At 33.8% G+C, this 22,927-nt stretch overlaps 2 protein-coding genes across 2 annotated transcripts; both read left to right on the forward strand.

Annotated features, from left to right (window-relative positions):
* Positions 1 to 65: 65 nt before the first annotated feature.
* On the forward strand, positions 66 to 13,105 carry LOC100367541 (uncharacterized). Its single transcript, XM_002739207.4, has 8 exons — positions 66 to 325; positions 766 to 1,389; positions 1,918 to 2,170; positions 2,381 to 2,775; positions 6,185 to 6,427; positions 8,500 to 9,123; positions 10,062 to 10,314; positions 11,773 to 13,105. The coding sequence occupies exons 1-8, from the start codon at positions 66 to 68 to the stop codon at positions 12,202 to 12,204; spliced, it is 3,084 nt and encodes a 1,027-aa protein (XP_002739253.2). The 3' UTR covers positions 12,205 to 13,105.
* A 3,738-nt stretch (positions 13,106 to 16,843) lies between these two features.
* On the forward strand, positions 16,844 to 22,590 carry LOC100367692 (arylsulfatase A-like). Its single transcript, XM_085505794.1, has 5 exons — positions 16,844 to 17,086; positions 17,192 to 17,280; positions 18,011 to 18,634; positions 19,137 to 19,389; positions 21,902 to 22,590. Exons 1-5 carry the CDS (start codon positions 16,844 to 16,846, stop codon positions 22,328 to 22,330), a joined length of 1,638 nt encoding a protein of 545 aa, XP_085361920.1. The 3' UTR covers positions 22,331 to 22,590.
* The last annotated feature ends 337 nt before the right edge of the window (positions 22,591 to 22,927 follow it).

The following is a 22,927-nucleotide window of genomic DNA, read 5'->3' on the forward strand; positions in this document are numbered from 1 at the left end:
AAATGGGTGTTTTTATTTTTTCTATTTTGCTTTTAGAATTGCGCATGTGCATAACAACTTCCAACATGGCTGCCCCCTTGGTTGATTTGGGTCTCGTCTCCAAGATACTGTTTATATGTTTAATAACTTTTAACGCAAGTAGCGCAGAGGAAACTGTGCACAAGAAACCAAATATTGTAATAATTTTTGCTGACGACCTCGGATATGGAGATTTGCCGAGTTATGGTCACCCGACCTCTTACAGTCCAAACATTGATCAACTGGTTGCGAATGGACTTGTGTTTACACAATTTTACTCTGCTAATTCTGTGTGCAGCCCATCTAGGTACATGTCACACTTCACTTTGAACTTTGAACTGTGAAAAATATGGTGTTGCGGTATAATAATGATTCATGGACAATACATGAACAGTTCTAGGAAAGAAAAGTTTTTACTATCGGTGCCACGCCCCCTTATTTATCAAGTACTTTGACAATTTATCGCTCTGTAAATGTGGAATCTAATGAAAATGAGGACGGGTACTAGTATCTCCATTTCAGTCAGTCATGGTATTTATAGTGCAGCAACTACGATATACAAATCTTTGCTGGATTTGTCCTGGGCTAGAATACTTTTCTTGTTTCGGTAAGCATACCAGTGGATAATAGTAGAACTGTGTTTCTTCTACTCATTAGCCGAGAGACTATTTTTTTTTTGGATTAGAAAGACTAAAAGTGAATATCCCTACCCGAATTACCTTTTTATTTATTGTATTTTACTTACAGGGCCTCTTTACTTACCGCTAGACTACCTCCACGTACTGGTATATGGCCAGGAGTGTTCAGTGCGTCATCAACAGGTGGACTTCCACTCAATGAAACTACCATTGCCGCTGTATTGAAACCACTAGGATATAGTACGGCCATTATTGGTAAATGGCATCTTGGTGTGGGCCAGAATCAGAAATATTTACCTACAAACTATGGCTTTGATAGCTATGTCGGTGTGCCATACTCTCATGACATGTGTCCATGTCTGAAATGTTTCTACCCGTCAGATCCATGCTTTGATCAATGTCGAATGTATGACGCATCCTGCCCACTTTTTCATAACAACACAATAGTGCAACAACCTGTTGATCTGACCACCTTAACAGAGGTCTACAGTACTGAAGCAAAGAACTTTATATCAGGGAATGCAAAAAGTGGAACGCCGTTTTTTCTCTATCTACCTTTCCAGCACACTCATCATCCACAGTTTGCTGGGAAGTATTTCAGAAATAGCACACTGAGGGGAACATTCGGTGATTCATTGGCGGAATTAGACTGGGCTGTGGGACAAATTATTCAGGAGTTACGACTGCAAAAAGTGGAAGATAATACTTTTGTGTTTTTTACTTCTGACAATGGGTAAGGACAATACAAAACTATCCACGACAAAAACTCCTTATGATTAGCCACTAGAAGTACTCACTAATGCACATTTTCCTGAAGCTTGATTAATGTTCCAGCAATAGATATGATTAAAGGACTTTCAGTGTGCCTAATCATTTTGGCGAATCACAGACACAACATTTTCCTGGACACAACAAATTATGCTAATTCTACGCATCAGAAAATCATATATTGATAAAGTGATCTTGAATTCACATTTTATAAACAAAGAAAAGCTCCAATGTTTTAGTTTGTGACTTCAGAAGTTACCTACAACCACATATATTCTTTATTTATCTTTGAAGTACTCTCTTCCCATTAGCCAACATGCTGATATTGATATTTTGTGACTGGATACCTTCAAATTTTAGTCTTGTTTAGGGACACACTCAACCCTAGCTAGAACTATAGAAACTCAATGTTACTAACACTAACATGTATGTTGAGTTGAATACCAGGGATATCTTTAAAGTTTATTGATTCATTTAGTTGCTATCATTGCAGACCAAGTTTAACAAGAGAGGTCCGTGGTGGTAATGCTGGTCTGTTAAAATGCGGTAAAGGTACCACGTATGAAGGTGGACAGCGAGTACCGGGCATAGCATACTGGCCAGGTATGATTAAACCTGGTAGATCTATGGAACTAGCAAGTACTTTAGACTTACTACCAACCATAGTTAAACTGACCAATGGTACACTACCTAGAGTCGCCATAGATGGTGTTGACATTGGATCAGTTCTGTTTAAGAGTGAAAAGGTAGGCTGACTATTGAGGATTTATGTTGTTAAGTAGTATCAATGATTTATAAAATTCGGGCATACAAATAATGTGACATTCAATGAAGATCTCACAAGAATTGATGTTGTGCAAGTTTTATATCGTAAAAAATTACAAAAGTTGATTAAATTAAATAATAACTTCATGCAAATCACAATATTGTTTCATTCATTTCTTTTTCACCTTCAGAGCCCAAGAAAGACGTTTTTCTACTATTTCAGTGAGGCATTCCCACAATATGGTGTATATGCTGTACGCTACAAGCAATACAAAGCACATTACTACACCCAAGGTTCTGGATTATCAGGGGAAGAAAATCCTGATTTAGACTGCCGACCGACAGCAAAACGAACTCTCCATAACCCACCGCTTTTGTATGATTTACACCACGATCCATCAGAGATTTACAACCTGAATTCTGATCCTCAATATTCAACTATCTTGACAATAATCACTGACATTAAGAAGAGATTTGAATCAACTGTCGTGTGGTCTGAGAGCGAAGTTCAAAAAAAAAGTGACCCTGACGTTGAACCTTGTTGTAATCCGGGATGTAATCCATTCCCACAATGTTGTACATGTTGAGATGTACAGATGGTGGTTGGAAAATAATTAATAAGGTAATATTTAATAAGATTTTGGTTTTTCTCACTGTCTACATAATGCACATTCTCTATTAGAAGAGCAACTCTAATATAAGCGCATGTATTATACTGGGAATAAATTCCCAACCATATAATTGTTTATTGATTACTTGCATTTAGCTTCATTTGGCACAATTTTGTCCATTATATTTCCTCTTTTTAGCTCCGCTGTCGACTTTGTCGAGCGGAGCTTATCATATGAGTGATTGTCCGGCGTCGTCCGTGTCAATGTTTTACTTTTTTGACTTCTTCTTGAAAACTACAAGCCTGAATGCTTTGATACTTGGTGTATATGTACCTTGGGTAGACCTCTCTCAGATTTGTTCATTTTGTAATGATATCTTTAATTCCCTAATTTTGGTGAATATTTTTGTCATTTTTAGTAAAAAGTGATATTTTCGACTTCTTGTTAAAAACCGCAAGTCCAATTGCTTTGATATTACATATATAGGTATTACATGTGGACCTCTCTCAGATTTGTTCATTTCATGATGATATCTTCAATTCTCTAATTTTGGTGAATATTTTTGTAATTTTGGTAAAAAGTGATATTTTCAACTTCTTGTTAAAAACCGCAAGTTTAATTGCTTTGATATTACATATATAGGTACTACATGTGGACCTCTCTCAGATTAGTTCATTTTGTAGTGATATCTTTAATTCTCTAATTTTGGTGAATATTTTTGTAATTTTTGGTAAAAAGTGATATTTTCGACTTCTTGTTCAAAACCGCAAGTCCAATTGCTTTGATATATTATACATATATGTACTACATGTGGACCTCGCTCAGATTTGTTCATTTTCTAATGATATCTTCTAATCTTTAATTGCCATATGCATTGCTAACAGCGGAGCTATCTCAGCCGACAGGCTGCTTGTAGGATCTAAAAATACAACAACCTCCAACTACATTGTACCCGGTACTTACGTTATATCTTTCTGTCCTGCTGTTTATCATATACTGTTTTATTTACAGGGTCCACAAGGTACAGTAATATATATATATATTTGTGAGCAAGGATGTACCATTTTTTGGAATGTTATTTAAGATGAACAGTATAACTTTGTAAGACTGCAGATCCAGACTGATGACATTTAGCCTTCTTAGCCCAACGTGATCCTCCTTTGCTTGTCATCTTGAATCAATAAATATACTGAAGCTGGTGCGACTCTGTCGCTGTCTTGATTGAGATGGCTGAAAACAAGTCTAAATTTGAAGGTTGTTTGGTTATGGATATAAATGCAATGAATGGATCATCTTGGTTGACACATACTATAAAATAGGATGTCAACCATTTCGTATGTGTTACATTTGTAGTTGAAATGTGACCAGGTTACAAAATCAGATACCATAGTCTGAACAATATAATTTTTATTGTAAACGTTTTATTGCACCAACTTTTCTGGATCTATTGAAGTACAAAAATTGTACTTATAGTGGTCACTGATTTGCCGTTTTTTTCTAAAACCTGGTCTATTTCTGTTTTACAAATTACTAGTAATGTAGCTGTATATTTGGATTAACTTCCAACAGTTATTTGCTGCAACACGGAATAATATAGATTGAAATGTAACATTCCCAATTTGGTTGCAACTGATGTGAACTTTAAAAAATATGAAAAAAAAATGGGTCTCAAATGTGCAGCTGGGTCCTAAGGAATATATTTTGTTATAATAATGCTATATTGTTAATGGTTTTATAAAGATTTTTTGCTATTAGATTAATGCAAGAATCATGTATATTTACATTGAGAACTGATGAATTATCTTCACCTCAATTTAATAATCAGATATTTATATCCATGTTGTTTAACTTAATGACTGCCATGCTCAGGGAGCAATCCTCAAACTGCAATAAATACTTACAATATTATAGATGGTGTTCATTGGTTCTGTCTGTCTGTCTGTCTGTGTGTCTGTGTGTGTGTGGTGTTAATTATTACGTACCAGTATTCTTATATCTCATGTTCTGCAAGTCAACATTATGGGTGATGTCTTATTCAGAAATTTGACATTTCCAGTTTGTTTGATTTGTATCATGTTTTTTTAGGAATAGTTTGGGTATTCATGTTGTGATTTTCTAATTTTTAACTCTAAAGTCAAATGTTACGAAGTAATATGCAAAATTTTGCAATAATAAAATCTTGATCAAGTCCTATAGAGTTCCATGTTCATCTGGTCCAGAAATGTTAAGAAAAAAAACATGTAAATTTGCAAAATATTGCACCAAAATAGTTGCCGGAAAATTTAAAACTTTAAAATGGTCAATCTAGTTACTAAAAGGAATATAATATGTCTCAAAAATATTCACTCGATAACAATTAAACTAGGCTTTTAACTTATGGTAAACTGGATAAGGCATAAAGCAAATGCAGTATGCCTTAGTTGTAGAATATCAAACACTGTTGCGCTTTAAAACCAGTCTTAAAAGTTTCAATGTTTATAATATCTCCAGAAATAAGTGCTGCAACTTTATTTAAATATCTAAGTAAGACTGTTTTTTTGTTCACTTACTGCACAAACCACATTCAGTTTCCCATTGACGAACAATACATATTGAAACATTTATATTTATAATATCTCTTTAAACAAACTATTACAAGTTTGCTTGTTTTTCACTTAAGGATGGACCCATTAGAAACTTTGGGGCGTGGCAGAAAAACTGTGCCAAATATTTGTTTTTACCTTCACTTAGTGTTGTGCTGATTTTTGTTTTCAATGATGAATTCACTGTAATTTTTTTTTTTTATTTCTGTTGTGTGTGATATTTAAGAAATAGGCTTGCAGATTTTTTTCGTTATTGATTTATGTAGGATCAATTCTGCCATCGCCTTGAGTATCTAATGGTTTGTCTCAGATGAGCAAAAGGGGGCATAGACTACATAACAGTATTCACAAATAATTCTTTAGATATACCATAATTGTGAAATCAGATTCAATAGACTTTCATATTTATGTTGTCGTCAATTTCAAATTATCTTCCCATGTAATATCAGAGTTTCTTTTTCATTCTTGATTGGAAAAAAATACAAATAAACTGGTAAACATATACATATACAAAAACAGGTTATATTTATTTTTTAGAAAAAACATTGACCACAATAATTAAACATCTTTGTTCAAGTTAAAATAATACATATACATGTATATAGTACATTCTATGACTTCAATAATTTAAACTCTAGGCATTTGAGTGCTTGTAAAATCTGTTCAATATGCAGTTGTCTTTCCTCGTGATCAATTCAGTATTAGTTTTTATTGCGCCATCTATCGACTGAAATGTTAAATTTCCAGTTAATTTTAATCCCTTGCTTAGAGGGGCTTGAACCAATCTGAAACTTCGAGTCAGTCTTCTGACAATAATGTTTTTCTGGCGGATACAGTTGTTCGCGGTTTTTGTGCAGTATTTTATAGACAAATGTAAAACTGCAGAACCAAATATTGTGATATTATTTGCTGACGACGTAGGGTATGGTGATCTTGGATGTTATGGCCATCCGACGACGTCCACGCCGCATTTAGACAAACTGGCTGCGAATGGATTGCTGCTTACACAGTTTTATGCGGGTAGCCCGGTATGCAGCCCTTCCAGGTACACAATTTGAGAAATTTGTAAAATACTATAATTTTAAAGTTAAAACTGAAGCTAAATATGTTTTTGACTAAAACGAAATCTTTACCCCCTCGTCCACACAACCGAAGCATATATACATATATCGAGAAAACAGTGTTTACAAATTGCTCTTACTCAACCATTTCTAAAATAGGGGTGGGGGTTATTTGTCGTCAACAAACAAAAATAAAATTTTATTTTAAATAAGACCAGGAAAAAAATCCATTATCTATTTATTTTTCTTTCAAATGCAGATCTTCAGTTACTTTAAAGGTTTAAAAATCAGTGCATTGCATTCATTGTTTTATAAATTGCTGCTCAAAAATGGGATTAATGAAAATCTGTATAAAATTCTAAAAACCATGTACCTTAATACAAAATCATGTATACGTTTTGGCCAAAAAGTATCACCCTTGTTTCAAACAATAAAAGGGGTGAAGCAAGGTTGTATCATGAGTCCAAGCCTTTTCAATATTTTTGTAAATGATCTGTATAATGTCCTAAAAGATTACCAACAACAAATAGTGGTATGCAAAAGTCTCTAAATATTTTTAATGATTACTGCACTAAATAGAAACTACAAATTAATATAAACAAAAAAAAAAATATTTTCAATAAAAAATTATTAAAGACTAAGGAGATTTTCTACTATCAGGATAAAAATAGTACTTGTGTCAATTCATATACGTATCTGGGGGTAACAATACAGGCAAATGGTAAATTCAACGAAGCAAGGAAAAATATGGCAGATAAAGCACTCAGACCTTTATATGTTATGTCAAAATACTTGCCAAAAGAAACTGACTGCAAAACAGCTATTCCTATTTTCAAGTCGTGTGTAAAACCTATCTTATTATGGTGCAGAAATCTGGGGAATGGAAATCTTAGATAGCAATAAATGGGATAAAACATCAACAGAAAAAGTTCATCTAAAATTTTGAAAACAACTATTGAATCTAAACAAATTTTCCACAAATACTGCATGTAGAGCAGAGCTGAGAGAATTTCCATTACTTGTTGATATTAAAATAAATCTTATTAATTACTGGTCTAGAATTTAGGATTTTCCAGAAAATAATTTAACAAAACTAGCATTTCAAGAACACATGAAGTCAAACTTATCATGAGGTATTTCAATTCAGAAATTAAAGAAATCTGGAATAAGAGACAATTTAACACAGGATTCAAAACAAATTATGAATGTGCTAAAAAAGGATTACATTGAGTTCTGGAAAGAATGCCTTAAAGAAAAAACAAAGCTGAAGAACATATGTAATGTTTAAATATACTTATACTTGTGAACCATATTTATCTGTACTTCCCTTCAAAGAAAGAGTCACTTTATGTAAATTTAGAACCGGTAACCATAACCGTGCTATTGAAACAGGAAGACACACTTAACCAAAAACTTCAATTGAAAATAGAACTTGCATAAACTGTTCTCAAAATGAAACTGAAGATGAATTACATTTCTTCATAGATTGTCATCTCTACAACAATTATCAAGACGAAATGAAGGAAAATATTAACTCCCTAAAGAAATAGATAATAAAAAAAAAACATTGATATATCGGATGAGCAATAATATCGAAAATATAATTAAACAAATAGGGAAGTATATTTACAGATCTTTTGAAATCAAAAATGAAAATTCTTTATAAACTCATTACATGGTACTTTCATTAAGTTACTTTTATCTTATTATTAACAAACTCAACTTCATTTTATTACTATATTGCTGTAGACTGATAGAAAGATTGTATTTCTATGGATGCAATAAATATTATTATTATATTATATTATATATTCAATATCTATTAATTTGATTTTTTAAATTCACTGGGCTTACAAAGAACAATACATTCAATGACTACCTTTTCACATTTTAGTTTAGTTTAGTGCATTTAGCTGTCAGCCTTTTACATTTTTTTATTAGTATGATGGTTTTAGCACGTTTGGAAATTCCACATTTTTCCTGAATTGTTCTCCTTTTCACAAATTTATTTAATTACCCAGACAGTATAAACATCAACTTTATTGTTTTATTGCAGAGCCTCATTATTAACTGGACGTCTTCCCCCTCGCACTGGTGTGTATCCTGGTGTATTCCAAGCAAACGATTCTGGTGGTCTTCCATTGAACGAAACAACAATTGCTGAATTGTTGAAAACTGTGAACTATCAAACTGGTATGATTGGAAAATGGCATCTTGGTGTGGGAGAAAATCAAAAGTATTTACCTACAAACTTTGGTTTCGACTATTATTTTGGTATACCATACACTCACGCCCAGTGCCCCTGTGTGACTTGCTTCTGGCCCAGAGATTCTTGTTATGGATCTTGCAAACCATATTTTCCTGGATGTCCTCTGTTTTACAACGATGAGATCGTGGACCAGCCAGTTGATTTACTGACACTGAATGAACAATACGCTAATGCTGCTCGGGATTTCATAGCGAAAAATGCTCAAGAGAAAAAGCCTTTTTTTCTGTACTATGCTTTCCAGCATTGCCACCATCCTCAGTTTGCAGGAAAAAAGTTCCGCAATTCTACATCACGGGGAGTCTTCGGTGATTCATTGGCCGAGATTGATTGGAGTGTTGGTCAGGTGATTAAAGAATTGAAACAACAGGACATTGACAAAAATACACTGGTCTTTTTCTCATCGGATAATGGGTAAGGAGTTTTTTTAGTCCCTGTCGGATGTAGTCCGAAATGGAGACTTGAGTTTTGGGTTCCATCTGTTCGTGCATCAGTCCTCATCTCTCAGAGACACTTGGACAGATTTTCTTCAAAGCTAGTACAAAGACAAGTCATAATGAGAGATATGTGCACATTGATTTATTTTTTATTTGGTTGACCTTTGACCGACTGGCAGTTATTTTTGTCCCAAAAATCAACATTTGGAAATGTCATCAACCGTTTCTCAGATATGCCTTGACATGCCTCGTGATTCGATTCAAAATGTTGTACTGGTTGCCATTTTGATTTTTTGAGTGTTCTGCTAATTTTACAGAGATGATTGTACAGATTTGGGTTAAATTTTGTACAAAGGCAAGATACAAAGGGTTAATGTTTTTGTTTTTTCCAGTTGGTACATCCAAAGTGATACATGTGATACATGTGAATATCGCTTTGTTTTATTTTGTTGACCTTCAACTGACAGCCATTATTTGTCCCAAAAATCAACATTTGGACATTTCATTAACAGTTTTTGGGGCATGCATTGACCAATTTCATTCAAACTTGGTCTTTATACCTGTTTCATGCACATTCTTAGTTAATACTATCCCAATATTTAAATTGTTTTTATTGTTTGACAAAGTCACTAAAAACATGACGGGACTATGTCATTTACAATCACTTGTTTTCATTATTTGAAGACAGAAAGTCTGGTAAAACATGGGCATATATATTACAATCTACTGTAAAATCAGTATTAAAAGCCGCGGCTTCTATTAAAATTGTATAATGCAACAGAGGGTGCAGCTTCTATTAGAGCATCTACACGAATTGTTGGGTCTCAATTGTTCTAAAAGAATGGGTGCGGCTTCTAACAGATTTTACAGTATTCATTTTTGAAATTTTACATATCCATATTGTGATTCATATAGGCCTAGTATCCAATGGAAAACGAGAGGTGGTGTAGCTGGTCTGTTAAAATGTGGTAAAGGTACCACGTATGAAGGTGGACAGCGAGTACCGGGCATAGCATACTGGCCAGGTATGATTAAACCTGGTAGATCTATGGAATTAGCAAGTACACTAGACTTACTACCAACGATAGCAAAAATGGTGAATGGTATACTACCAAATGTTACACTGGATGGTGTTGATATGGGACCCATTCTGTTCACGCAAGACAAGGTAAGTACTATTATAAAATATTAATAAAAATAATAGCATAGTACACATATTGTTGAGTGAGATATTAATATAATCTTGTATAATTATGACAAATTTGTTGTCCAATCTCTAATGTTCGATGGCTAGAATTAGATTTTCTTGCATAGCCTGAACAAGAGGGAATCTACCGTATAATGGGCGGTGTTTACTTTGCATAACATCTTGTAAACTTAAAATGTTGAATTTGAGATGTATCACTGCTTTATCATAAATTTTGGTCACACACAGACTAAAATTAATTCCGTATTACGATCTCATTGTAATTGTCAAATGAACAGGAAAGTGAAGTGTTAACAATTTTAGTGTATGTAAAAAATTTGAGTGTTTGAAAGTCTACCTCAATCGATTTCACGTTTACTGGAAACTATAAAATTTTCACTTCAAGTTCATTTGCTACAAAGTGTCAAGGCAACTATGTAAATTCCCAATTATGATTAGATGGCTGTCATGGCCACTGGTCAGCACCATAACTACTTTGACGGTATTTGTGTGTGTGGATTACAAAAAAAAAACATTACATGATGACTTCCTCAATAATTAATTCATGGTTATATCATGAAGATGAAAAGAACTTGATGGTTACATTAATACAGACTAAAATAATATTCATCATGATTCAACATTTGATGCAATTTGAAAATCTCTACACAAGAACTAGTCACAAATCTTGGACCACTGATCAGCATGGCATGTCAACATAACTTCAAACCACCACCTACTACTTTTACTGGGTTGATTGCTATTTCAAACTATTGCAATTATCAAAATGCAAGCAGTCATTTACATATTTCTTGACAACTAAACATACATACACAAACATTGACAAATAACATTTTCTTTTAAAAACGGCAAATCAGATGACAATTAAAATTTTATTCACGTTAGTTAAATTATCAGCCCCGCTGATTTTCAGAATCACGTGACGCTAAAACAAACACAATGTTCACAAAATATTAATAATAGGAAAGTACAAGTCAAGAGCTTTCCAAACATATATAGATTGTATGGTTTCTTGTAAAATATATTCCGATTATAGGTGTTTACATTTTTCATGCAAAAAAACTATCCTGCTACCTTAAGTATCTATTGGTACCAGTACCTCAGGTTGACCTCTGTCAGATTTTTTCATTTCGTGATGATATCTTCAATTATGTAATTTTGATGAATATTTTTGTCATTTTTGGTAAAAAGTAATACTTCCAAATTCTTGTTGAAAACAGCAAGTCTGATTGCTTTGATACTATACATATTGTTCATTTTCTAATGATATCTTCTGTTCTTTAATTGAAATGTGCATTGCTAACAGCGGAGCTGTCTCAGCCTACAGGCTGCTTGTCTCATTATGCATTGAAGACTGCAAAGCTATATTATCCGACAGGCTGCTTGTTATCAATTAATAACAAGACTATTTTTTTACAGGGATTGAGGGACACATTCTTTTACTACTATCCACAATCCAGGCAAGACAAAGGTGTTTATGCGGTCAGATATCATCAGTATAAAGCACACTACTATACTCGGGGCGCTTCTGAAAGTGGTGTTGAGAATAAAGATAAAGACTGTCGTCCATCTGCAGAATTAACCTGGCACAACCCACCATTGCTATTTGATTTAAATCAGGATCCTTCTGAGTTGTACAATCTGAATTCACTTCCAGAGTACAATGTTCTTCTGAATGAGATTCACCAAATCTATGAGCGCCATGTTACCAGTATGAAGTGGGCAGAGAGTGAAATAAACAAATACAAAGACCCTAAACTAGAGCCTTGTTGCAAACCAGGATGTAAACCCTTCCCATCTTGTTGTCAATGTCATAAATTAGGTCACTCACAATCCTTAACTTTCAAATAAACTATTTTTTAATATTTCCTTCAATAATATGCTCCGGCTGCTTAGCAATAACTGGTTTCTTAGCAACAGCCAAAATCTATCTTCTCTTTCAAAAATAAGGGAAAGCTTGTAGGACCCATAAGTAGATTGAGGTATGTTATTTTAGAATATTCCAGAATGTTATTTTATTAGCTGAAGTTCACTGGTTGAGGGATATTTCATTTTTGATTGATATTACATTTTATTACATTTTTTGTTGATGGTTATTTGTGGTTGATATAATAGTTGTGGCTGAAGATTATGGGGGTGCCATTTTTGCATTTATTTATATTGTGTTTTTTATGTTAATATAGCCTATATGTAAAAATTTGATATTTTTTCATTATTAATAATGATGATATTTCAATTAATTAATTAATTACTGTAAAATATTTTATTTTCACTTGGAATTGATTTTCGCTATTTTGGCTGAAGGAATGAATCAGTGAAAATAAAATCCAGCGAATATACCTTTTTCCTGTATTTTACATTCAACTTGTCAAAAATCAGTGAAAATAAATTCCATGCAAAACACCCATTATGTCTTTTCAGCGAAAATTAATTCCAGCTAAAATAAAGTATTTTACAGTAATTAATTATATATAAACCATTAGTTAACGTATTGGTTTGTTTATAAAAATATTTGTACTATTACACTTTATTACTTTTATTACTTGAAAGTTATTCAATTGTGATTCAAGATATCAATTGGTGTTGCAGCATGCATTTACAAACCAAGGATCAAAATATATATATTATATTTTTCATTTATATTCATGAGAATTAATGTATGTTGTATATAATCAGAAAGATGCGTTATATTTACATATCATGTAGCAAAATGCAATGTTTATAAATAAATTCCATTGTGTTATTTGTAAAACAGTTTTGTGTATTTCATTTCTGACAAAATTAATGAGCACATTGGATGTAAATAACAATGCATGAACATCAAAGTGTACATGTATATAAAATAAATTGTGACACAATGACTTGATTGTATACAAATCATAATGACTGGCGGAATTTCATTGTTTATATAAATGTTTTCCATTTGTTTGCATATACCTAATTTTGGACACAAAATATGGCACAAATGGTGCAAACAAAATTTGAAAATGTTAAACCTTGATTTTGGGTATAAGAACAATGAAATTTGTCAAAATATAGAAAATTTTAAGAAAATTATAATTTTCCATTGTATTTATAGGTCATCTATTGTTACTTTTTATTAGTAACATTTATTCTATAAGATGCATGCCCAGCAATTGACCCAGATAGTTGATGCACCAACATTTTACTTAAAGTCTTAACTTTCGACACAAGTGAATTATTCACTTTGGTCCATCCATATTTCTCTGGTTTTATCGTCTGAAGCCCTTACATTGAAAAATAAACACTATGTGCCAGAATGGCAGTTCTAGCATTCCCAGGTTACCAAAGGGGTAAGGTTTTTCTTTGTATAATTTCAAAATATCCTCAAGAGTTTGTGTATTTTACTATGCTCAGTCATACAAACCTTGTGTGTTACAACCATTCGATGTAACTGAATAGTCGAAGTAAACAAGGAGGTACTCTGTAGATGATCTGCTGGGGTTTTCAACCAATTAAGTGGTTGGTGTAAATCCAAAATTATGAAAATGGGGACACAACTGCTCATAAAATAGCAAAGAAATTTACAGTAAAAGCTTGAGAAAAAGCAATTTATACACTTTTGAAGTCTGTTCTTGTCGTCTTGTCTGTGGAGCCATCGAGTGGGAAGAAAAGGTGCCAAAACAAAATTAGATGTTTAACATATTTGTGGTTGGGAGTATTACATTTTTGGTGGGAAAAATGTATTATGTTTGTGGTTGTTAGATTTTTGGACGTATTATATGTTATTATATTTGTGTTTTGGTTTATAGGGGTTGTTTTTACAATCCATGGGAAATGGACTGGAAAATAGTGTTCAGTTTACGGAAGTGTTTGGTTTATGGAGATCTATCATACAATCCGGTCTTTGGAGAATGGCCTAGGAAATGGTTTATTAAAAGTCTTTTTTACATGCAAGTTTATGAATAAGGGACCAGTAAATTAATATTGTTTTTCTAGTTGGAATAAATGATACCGGTATATGAATATACAAAAATAGCAGAAACTATTTTGACATATGAATATATGTTTGTGAGCCACTAGCCAAAAACGAGAAACTTTTTGAAAAGATTTAATTATTTTCACTCGTTCATTGCACAAGAGCCGCTTGTCTGTTCGGCATTATTCTTTATTCACAATACTCAAGGTCCGTGATTGAACAAGATCGAAATTGGGAATAGAGTTACCATAAATGGAAAGCTACTTGAATTATATGTGAACCCAGTCTATCAATAAAATATGTATCCAAAATAACACACTCACGAGAGTCGCGGCTGACGTCACATAGTGTTCATTGTGAGCTATGACAGTATGGGTCGAACTTTCATAATATTAAAATCACATTTCTGTACTTGGTTAATGGGTTAGTGAAAGTTACTTTTGAGGGTGGGTTGTTCATTAGAAATTCTTGTGACAGATTTGTGTGAAAACACGTACTCGAACATTTGTTTGTTATGGCAAGAATATATCTCAACATTTTGCTTGAAGACATGGTGAAAAAATATAGTGTCTTACAAAGTAATTTTTCATGTCTGGTATTATTAAAATATTGACAATATTTTGGTGTTATTTTTAATGAGGAAGTGTGTTTTTATTGTGAAAATTGCGACTAAAATGGCATTGTATGGGTAATATTTAACCGTTTTTTTAAACCAAATTGTCAGTGAACCAAAATAGTACACATACTGTTGACTAATACAAAAGCGATTTATTGTGGATGTATTTCGATACGAAATATTGTCACTGCTGTATGCGCTAAGGGATCGGTCAGTTATAGGTGAAATTATAAGTGAAGTTGGGCGAAGATCACGCTTAAAACTTCTCACTAACCACTGTACGCATCATTTGGATTTTGTACAGTTCATGGGGAATCTTATGGACTTGAGTGATTATATACAACAACGACAATTATGTTGGCATTTCATTACTTGTCATCTGATTTTATTATTTTCCATGGTGATCACAGTCAGGTGATCTGTATATAATACGAAGTATGAATGCAACTTTACACCATGCATTACATTTAGTAACTTTCACAAAAAGTTTGTGTCTAGTCTGGCTTGTATATTTTTGCTATGATCTTCAGTAATTTTCAATCTACATTACATCAATATTAACAGTGTGATAGTATATAGTTTACAATTGTCATAGATAATGTTTATTTAAAACAAAAACAAAATTGAAAGGCACCAGCAATTCAAGCATCTAAGGCTTCAACTATATTTTATATGCAGATTCCTTTCCTTGTTTTAATTCATTTTAATTTAAATGATATTTTTCTAACCAAAAATTTATTCTCAAAGATTTTTACATTCACTGTTCGAGAAAAAAATCAATCAATATGAAAAAAATGGCAACTGAGCATTGGTTTTCGTCATCAACAAATCTCTTAAAATAATGTTAATTTTGTAACACATACACGGTATTATATATAATTTGTTCACTGATGATCATTGATTAAAAACAAATTGTCAGCCTGTGCTTACTTAATGATTTGTCATTTTTAGAATCGTCAATGCAGATTGTTAATTCGCACACTTGTTAATGTCAGGTACTTCTTAACTTACAGTTTGGACAGATGTCACGGTTCGGAATTTTGAACGGTGAACGAGAGTTCCTTCTCAACTACTAGTATTAAAAAAGTTGGCCAAGCTGTATATTGCAATAATGCCATTTAATAAGTGACATAACTGTACACACGGTAGATGCTGATCTTTCAATCCATATTTATTAATGTTTATGTGGTACTTCTCATTAAAAATAATGTTTGAGATGTTATTCCGACGAAATTTATTTTAAAATGTTTTAATATTCTCTCCCTACTTTTAATTAGATAGTTGATTAGAATAAAATTGTATTGTATTGTATTGTATTGTATTGTATTGTATTGTATTGTATTGTATTGTAACATTGTAAAATGGTCAACATTTTCATTGTTCGAATTGTTTACCCTTTCCATTATATTTCGGAAATTAAATTGTGTAAGTAAGCTGTTATGAGAGTTGAAGTGGCTGAAACAACGGTAAGTGATTTGTCTGCTACCAAGCTTCAAATGTTTTATCAGTAATAGTTTTTAATGGTAAATTGGTTGTATTGTGGAGCTAACATCCATAATAGTGGTTACTTTATTTTAAGTTAGTTAAGGGGTTCAAACCACCTGATGTTATTCATGAGCCGCAGCGTTAAGTTGGCATCGGAATCGGATCGGCATCGGTTTGCTTCACTGCCTGTAGCTGAAAATAGAGTTAATAGCTATAGTTCTTGAATTATGCCACATTTATGACAATATTTTATTTATTGACAATAATGAAGAATGTGATCAATTTCATTTTTACCTATGAATGTACGAAAATCTGATGCTAATCCGATGCTAATATTATTATGCCAATACGACGCCAACTTTATGCTGCTGAAACTGTTATGTTTATGGACGGAGGGAGGGGTGCGATCTTAAAAATAGATCGTGTATCATTGTCACGAAATTGAAATCATGGAACTGAAAACGACACAGATAGTCGTAATTATCCAGTGTGTGTGGTCAGTTCTGGGCAACACCCACAGTCACGGTCTTCCCAACATAGTATTTTTATTCGTTGACGATCTGGGATACGGAGATCTGGGTTGTTACGGACACCCAACTTCCAGTACCCCACATATTGACCAATTGTCTAGAAACGGTCTGCAGTTCACTCAGTTTTTAGCCGTGGTTTCGCGGCGTTTTGGGTCCGGGAAGGTATTTTGCTTCGTCTATCAGTTATATATACATCGTCGGTATACAGTCGGACCCTAACGGCGTTAGGGTCCGACTGTATACCGACGATGTATATATAACTGATAGACGAAGCAAAATACCTTCCCGGACCCAAAACGCCGCGAAACCACGGCTACTCAGTTTTATGCTGCTAGTCCATTATGTTCCCCATCCAGGTACGTTTTGCTACACATTGGTCATACAATACTACTAGATCTTGTTTAATTGGTACAGGACCGGGTGAGACCTGTGGGTGAGACTTTCATAGTTAAACTATAGGGGTATGCGCCGATGTTTGAACCCCCATTTTTAGATAAATATAGGCCATTTTTGGCGAAAAACGCCAATTTTGGGGCAAAAGCGCCATCGGCGTCGGTCTTCACTGGTCCAGTTATCAACGGGCTGTGGAGCTCTCCCAGTCCCACCCAAAATCAAAGTGAGTTCCCTTCTGTGGTACAGAACAGTCACTAGATGTAGTGACCCAATGTTCAATAATCCATTTATGCAGACAAATTGCACATACATTCAATATCCAAAATAGGCACACCTGCATTCTACATGTTTGGTGACTGAGGGGTCTTATAATAATTCCGTTTTTTGAGTATTATTGGAAGCTATGACACTTGAGGACTGAAAATCCAAATAATACTACCAGTACTAATTATTACCATAGTGATTGTATTTTTTCCAATTCCCTCAAGTACCTGCTATTCCAATTTCCATGCTGATGTGACAATAAATACAAGTAATATGCAAAGTTTCTAGAAATATTGCAATAGTGCAAGGGAGACTGATATGGAGATAGTCGTTTTCCGGGTCAGTTTATTTTCGTATTTCCTGTTTTAATGCCTCGCACTTTATTCACATATAATTTAATCACATTATACTTTTGTTTATGCTAAACAGAGCAGCTCTATTAACTGGAAGGCTGTCCCCAAGGACTGGTATTTGGCCCAATGTGTTTCTCCCTGAGTCTTCTGGAGGGTTGCCGCATAACGAGACCACGCTGGCAGAGATCCTGCGAGTGAAAGGATACAATACATCTATTGTTGGAAAATGGCATCTAGGATTTGGCAAAAATCAACAATATTTGCCAATGAATTATGGATTTAATAGTTTCTTTGGAACTCCCTTCTCGCACGATATGTGCCCATGTCTGAAGTGTTTCTACCCATCTGATCCTTGTTTTAACCAATGTGACCTGTATTACACTGGCTGTGCATTATTCCACAATGATAGAATCATTGAGCAGCCAGTAGACTTGACGAAACTTGAAGACAAGTTCATCCAGAAGGCCACAGATTTCATCACTACTAATGCAGTGAGCAAGACTCCATTCTTCTTGTATTATTCCTTTCAACACACACATCATCCGCAGTTTGCAGGTCATCGGTATAGAAACAGTACCCTGCGGGGAAGCTTTGGTGATTCACTTGCCGAAGTGGATGATAGTGTCGGTAAAGTAGTGCAACTCTTGAAAGACGTTGGAGTTGAAGACAATACGTTTGTCTTTTTCACATCAGACAATGGGTAAGTTGATGTAAATTTGCAAAGTCCTTGAAAGTGAATACACTCTAATTTTATGGGAGGAAATGTTCCAACTGAGAAAAAAAGTATTTCATATCTAAATTCATAATTTTAAAAAACACCAATAGGTTATCTGATATCATGCATAAATGAAACACATAATCACTAGTTTATCATATTTATTGATTTTATTTCTAAGCTTTATTTTAGTTTTTTTTTTTTTTAGTTTTTTTTTTTTTGACCATTGATTTATTTTATGTTTTTTTTCATTCATACTAAATTTTGTGTCAAAAAAAATCTATCTATCTATCTATTTTTGCATATTGACTACAAAACTGATTGTTTTCTTCAAATTCATAAAGTGCTTCAGGTTTATTTTTGTCTATTCAGCTCTATCACATTTGTTCATTACCCAATCATTTCTTAAGAAAATGGATGTGGTCTTGATTGCATCATATGACATGCTTACTTTTTACAGCCGTACTCGCTCTTTTGATTTATTTAGGCCAAGTCTACGCAACAAACACCGCGGTGGCAACGCTGGGCCGTTAAAATGTGGTAAAGGTACCACATATGAAGGTGGACAGCGAGTACCGGGCATAGCATACTGGCCAGGTATGATTAAACCTGGGAGATCTATGGAACTAGCAAGTACATTAGACTTACTACCAACCATAGTTAAACTTGTTAATGGTACACTACCTAGAGTCGCCTTAGATGGGGTTGACATCAGAGATGTTCTGTTTAACAGTGGAAAGGTAAATATTTAGCTATAACAACTTCTTAAAGGGTGATGATCATTGTGTACTACGTCTTTGAATTTCATGTTAACAAACTTGTGTTGTACACATCAATATGAGTCCTATATCGAACAGGACGTGGTGTGATGACCACCACTTTTAAATATGTTTTCATACTCGTTCACAATTATTTATGTGCACATTTCAGAGTTTTGCTGAAGTGATTGTTCAAAATCCTCTAATGTCAAGAACATTTATTTTTTACTCCTGTGTGCGAAGCACACAATGGGAGTCTTTGCAGTTAATGTGTCTGTGTGTGTATGTATGTGTGTATGTATGTGTATGTGTGTCCGTCTGTTCCACTGATATCTCATGAACCATACATTGATTTTTGATGAAACTTGGTGCATAGATACTCTGGGCCAAGGCGCAGATTCGATTAGGTTTTGGTAAAAATCCATGCATATTATTTACCTAACTTGCATGATAATTCAGCTAATTATCATTTTTTAGCTGTTCCACTGATATCTAAAGAACCACTCATTGGATTTTGATGAAACTTGGCACATAGATGCTCCAAACTAATGCGCAGATTTTATTAGTTTTGGGTAAAAATCTGTGCAATATTAATTACCTAATTTGCATAATGATTAATCAATTTTCGGCTTTTCCACTGATATCTCAAATACTAATCATCACATTTCAATAAAACTTGGTACATAGATGTTATAGGACACTGCACAGACCTGATAGTTTATAGGGTAATATCAGTACATATTATTTACCTAATTTGCATAATTAATTAATTTTCAGCTTTTGATACTTCAAGTAGTAATCATCACATTTCAATGACACTTGATACATAGATCTTCTAGGACTATGCAGAGACCTGATTAGTTTTGATTGGATATTAATTACCTAATTTGCATAATGTTCTACTGATATATAAGGAACCACAAATTGGATTTTAATGAAACTTTTATAGAGAACTACATGTATGCAGAGACCCAATTAGTTTTTGGTAAATATTTATTTATGCTTGTTAATCACCTACCGGTACCGGTAATTTACATAATTAATTAACACTGATATCTCAATTACTGATCATCACATTTGAATAAAATTTGGTACATAAATGCTCTAGGACAATAGACAGGCCTGATTAATTTTGGGTTAAAATTTCTCTAGTTAGTATAATAATTCATAATTTTTTTGTTCTGTTCTGTTCATATTAGTTACCTGATTTAAATAATTAGTTTTCAGCTTTTCCATCAATATCTCATGTACAAGTAATTTTGAATTAATTTTTAATGTGTCTTCAATACTCTCAGCACACAGGAGTTCTTTCTAAGCTTTCTTCGATTTTTAGAATGTAACAATTCCTGTAAATTTCTAGTTTTGTTTTTATTTTTGGTAAACAAATTTCATGTCGAATCAAATTCTTCCTTCCTTCCTTTATACATACATAGTAAGTTGTTTGTGCAAATTTACAGCGAGTCTTATAAGTATTGGGGAATCCAATTTGCAGTTGGCAGTTGGCTTTCAAATCCTGCTGGCCCTGATTTGTGGTCGCGTCCACTTCAGGGAAGTCTATATTGCTTTAAGTGACATAGAATGATTTTACGTGGCCTGGTACTTTTCTGGATTTCCCTGGACAATTTGCTTTGTTATGCAAGGCGTGATAATGTAAAAGTAGTTTACAGTTACCAAGTACAAGTAATTTAATATTGATAGGGGGGTAACCATCTTGAACACAGCTCCTGCAAATCAGGGAGAAAATAAACTTTCACATCCAATAGAAACGCTGTGGTAACATTAAGCCAACTGCTAATAAAATTCGGCCTCATTCGTCATTTTTGCATGGACAATCCCTTGTATACAAACACTTCATTACATGAAGAACATAGAACACTTTCCCTGGTACGGTATATTTGAAAGAGAAATCACCATCCAATTGTAAGACCATCACAAGTATGACAACCGTCCCCTACTGTTATATAGATTCGCTCAGAGTGAGCGTGACCACAAGACGGCGATATCAACGTAAACAAACATAAACCTGTGTGTGATTCTACCGAGAAGTCGTGATTTTGGAAAAATACATCGCTCTGAGTAAGCACACCTCTAATGTATCAAACTTGGTGCATGAGGGTGCATTTTAAAACGCACTTTCTGAAGAGAATCTACCAAAGTGTAGTGTTGAGGTTATGGCCAAATAAACTGACCATGGCTGGTGTTTGTTTTTTTTTGTCAACGTTTATTTTAATTAAGTATAAAATTAGATTTATTGAAATTTATTTACTGTATCAAAGGCGCATGTGCCCGTGAAAAACAAGATTTTTCGTTTGTTTCCTGAATACGATGTACACAATACATTAGTAGTTCGCATAGTTAAAGAAGCAGTCGCATACAACTGTCATTGTTTTTCAGTTCAATTCAAATTCAGTAGGCATATTTACTCAAAGCTTATATTGTATTTACTACTATAAATGTCATCATATTTTAGTTTCGTTTTTTTTCTCCCCACCAGAGTACACGAGAGTCATTCTTCTATATCTCGCCATATTCAACACCCGATTACCCAATATATGCAGTCCGGTACAAGCAGTATAAAGCACACTACTACACACAGGGGAGCAGCAACACAGACTTTACGCACGATCCTGACTGTCCAGAAACCCATAACCGCACAAAGCAGGTCCCACCACTGCTGTACGATTTAAACCAGGATCCGTCGGAGATATACAATTTAAATTTAGATCCAGCCTATACTGATGTCTTGATGCGAATAGATGACATAAAGCGTGAATTTGAAGCAAGTCTTGTATGGGCAGAGAGTGAAATAGGAAAACCAACAGACACAGCATTGGAGCCTTGTTGTGCTCCGGGATGCTCCCCTTTTCCTTCCTGTTGTCAGTGTCATACGTCAAATAAACTATTATTTCTCCCCGGACTTTGATGACTTAAGCGACAGGATAATATGAACAATAAATATCAACTACTATTTTATAATTTCTTATCAAACGTGAACCAAGATATTCTGTGTTATTAGTCTGCCACTGTATAAAGAGATAATTTGTCGAATATAATATGTACATATTATACATAGCTTATACATTTGGAGTTGTAAACGATTTGTCGCCGAAGGGATCAATTCTTAAAAAATCTCTTCCCACTGCTTTTTTATGCAAAATCTGAAAATAAATTAAGCTAACAATAGTTGTACCATTCTTTGACTCGTTGCTATTGTTCTAACCATGTCGCCTTTCGCTGGTAACTGACACTTTTCTCTATTTGAAACTGTCCTGGCAATTTCAGAGCGAAGTTTTTGTATGATAAACGTGCACGAGACTGCAACTTACTCGACAGAAAAAATGTTTATCTCCATGGGAGTCTGAAATGGCCACCACACCAACAGAGTTAATGTGCCGATAGTTTTTTCAGAACTGATTGGCCCATTGTTCATATACAACGAGTAACTGTATATATTTTTATCAGTTGCAAATCCAATTTTAGGCATAGGGTGTTTGATCACATCAACAGTAAAGTATATACT

The sequence above is a fragment of the Saccoglossus kowalevskii genome, chromosome 2, assembly GCF_978046115.1.
Source record: "Saccoglossus kowalevskii chromosome 2, keSacKowa6.1, whole genome shotgun sequence".
Taxonomy (NCBI): domain Eukaryota; kingdom Metazoa; phylum Hemichordata; class Enteropneusta; family Harrimaniidae; genus Saccoglossus; species Saccoglossus kowalevskii.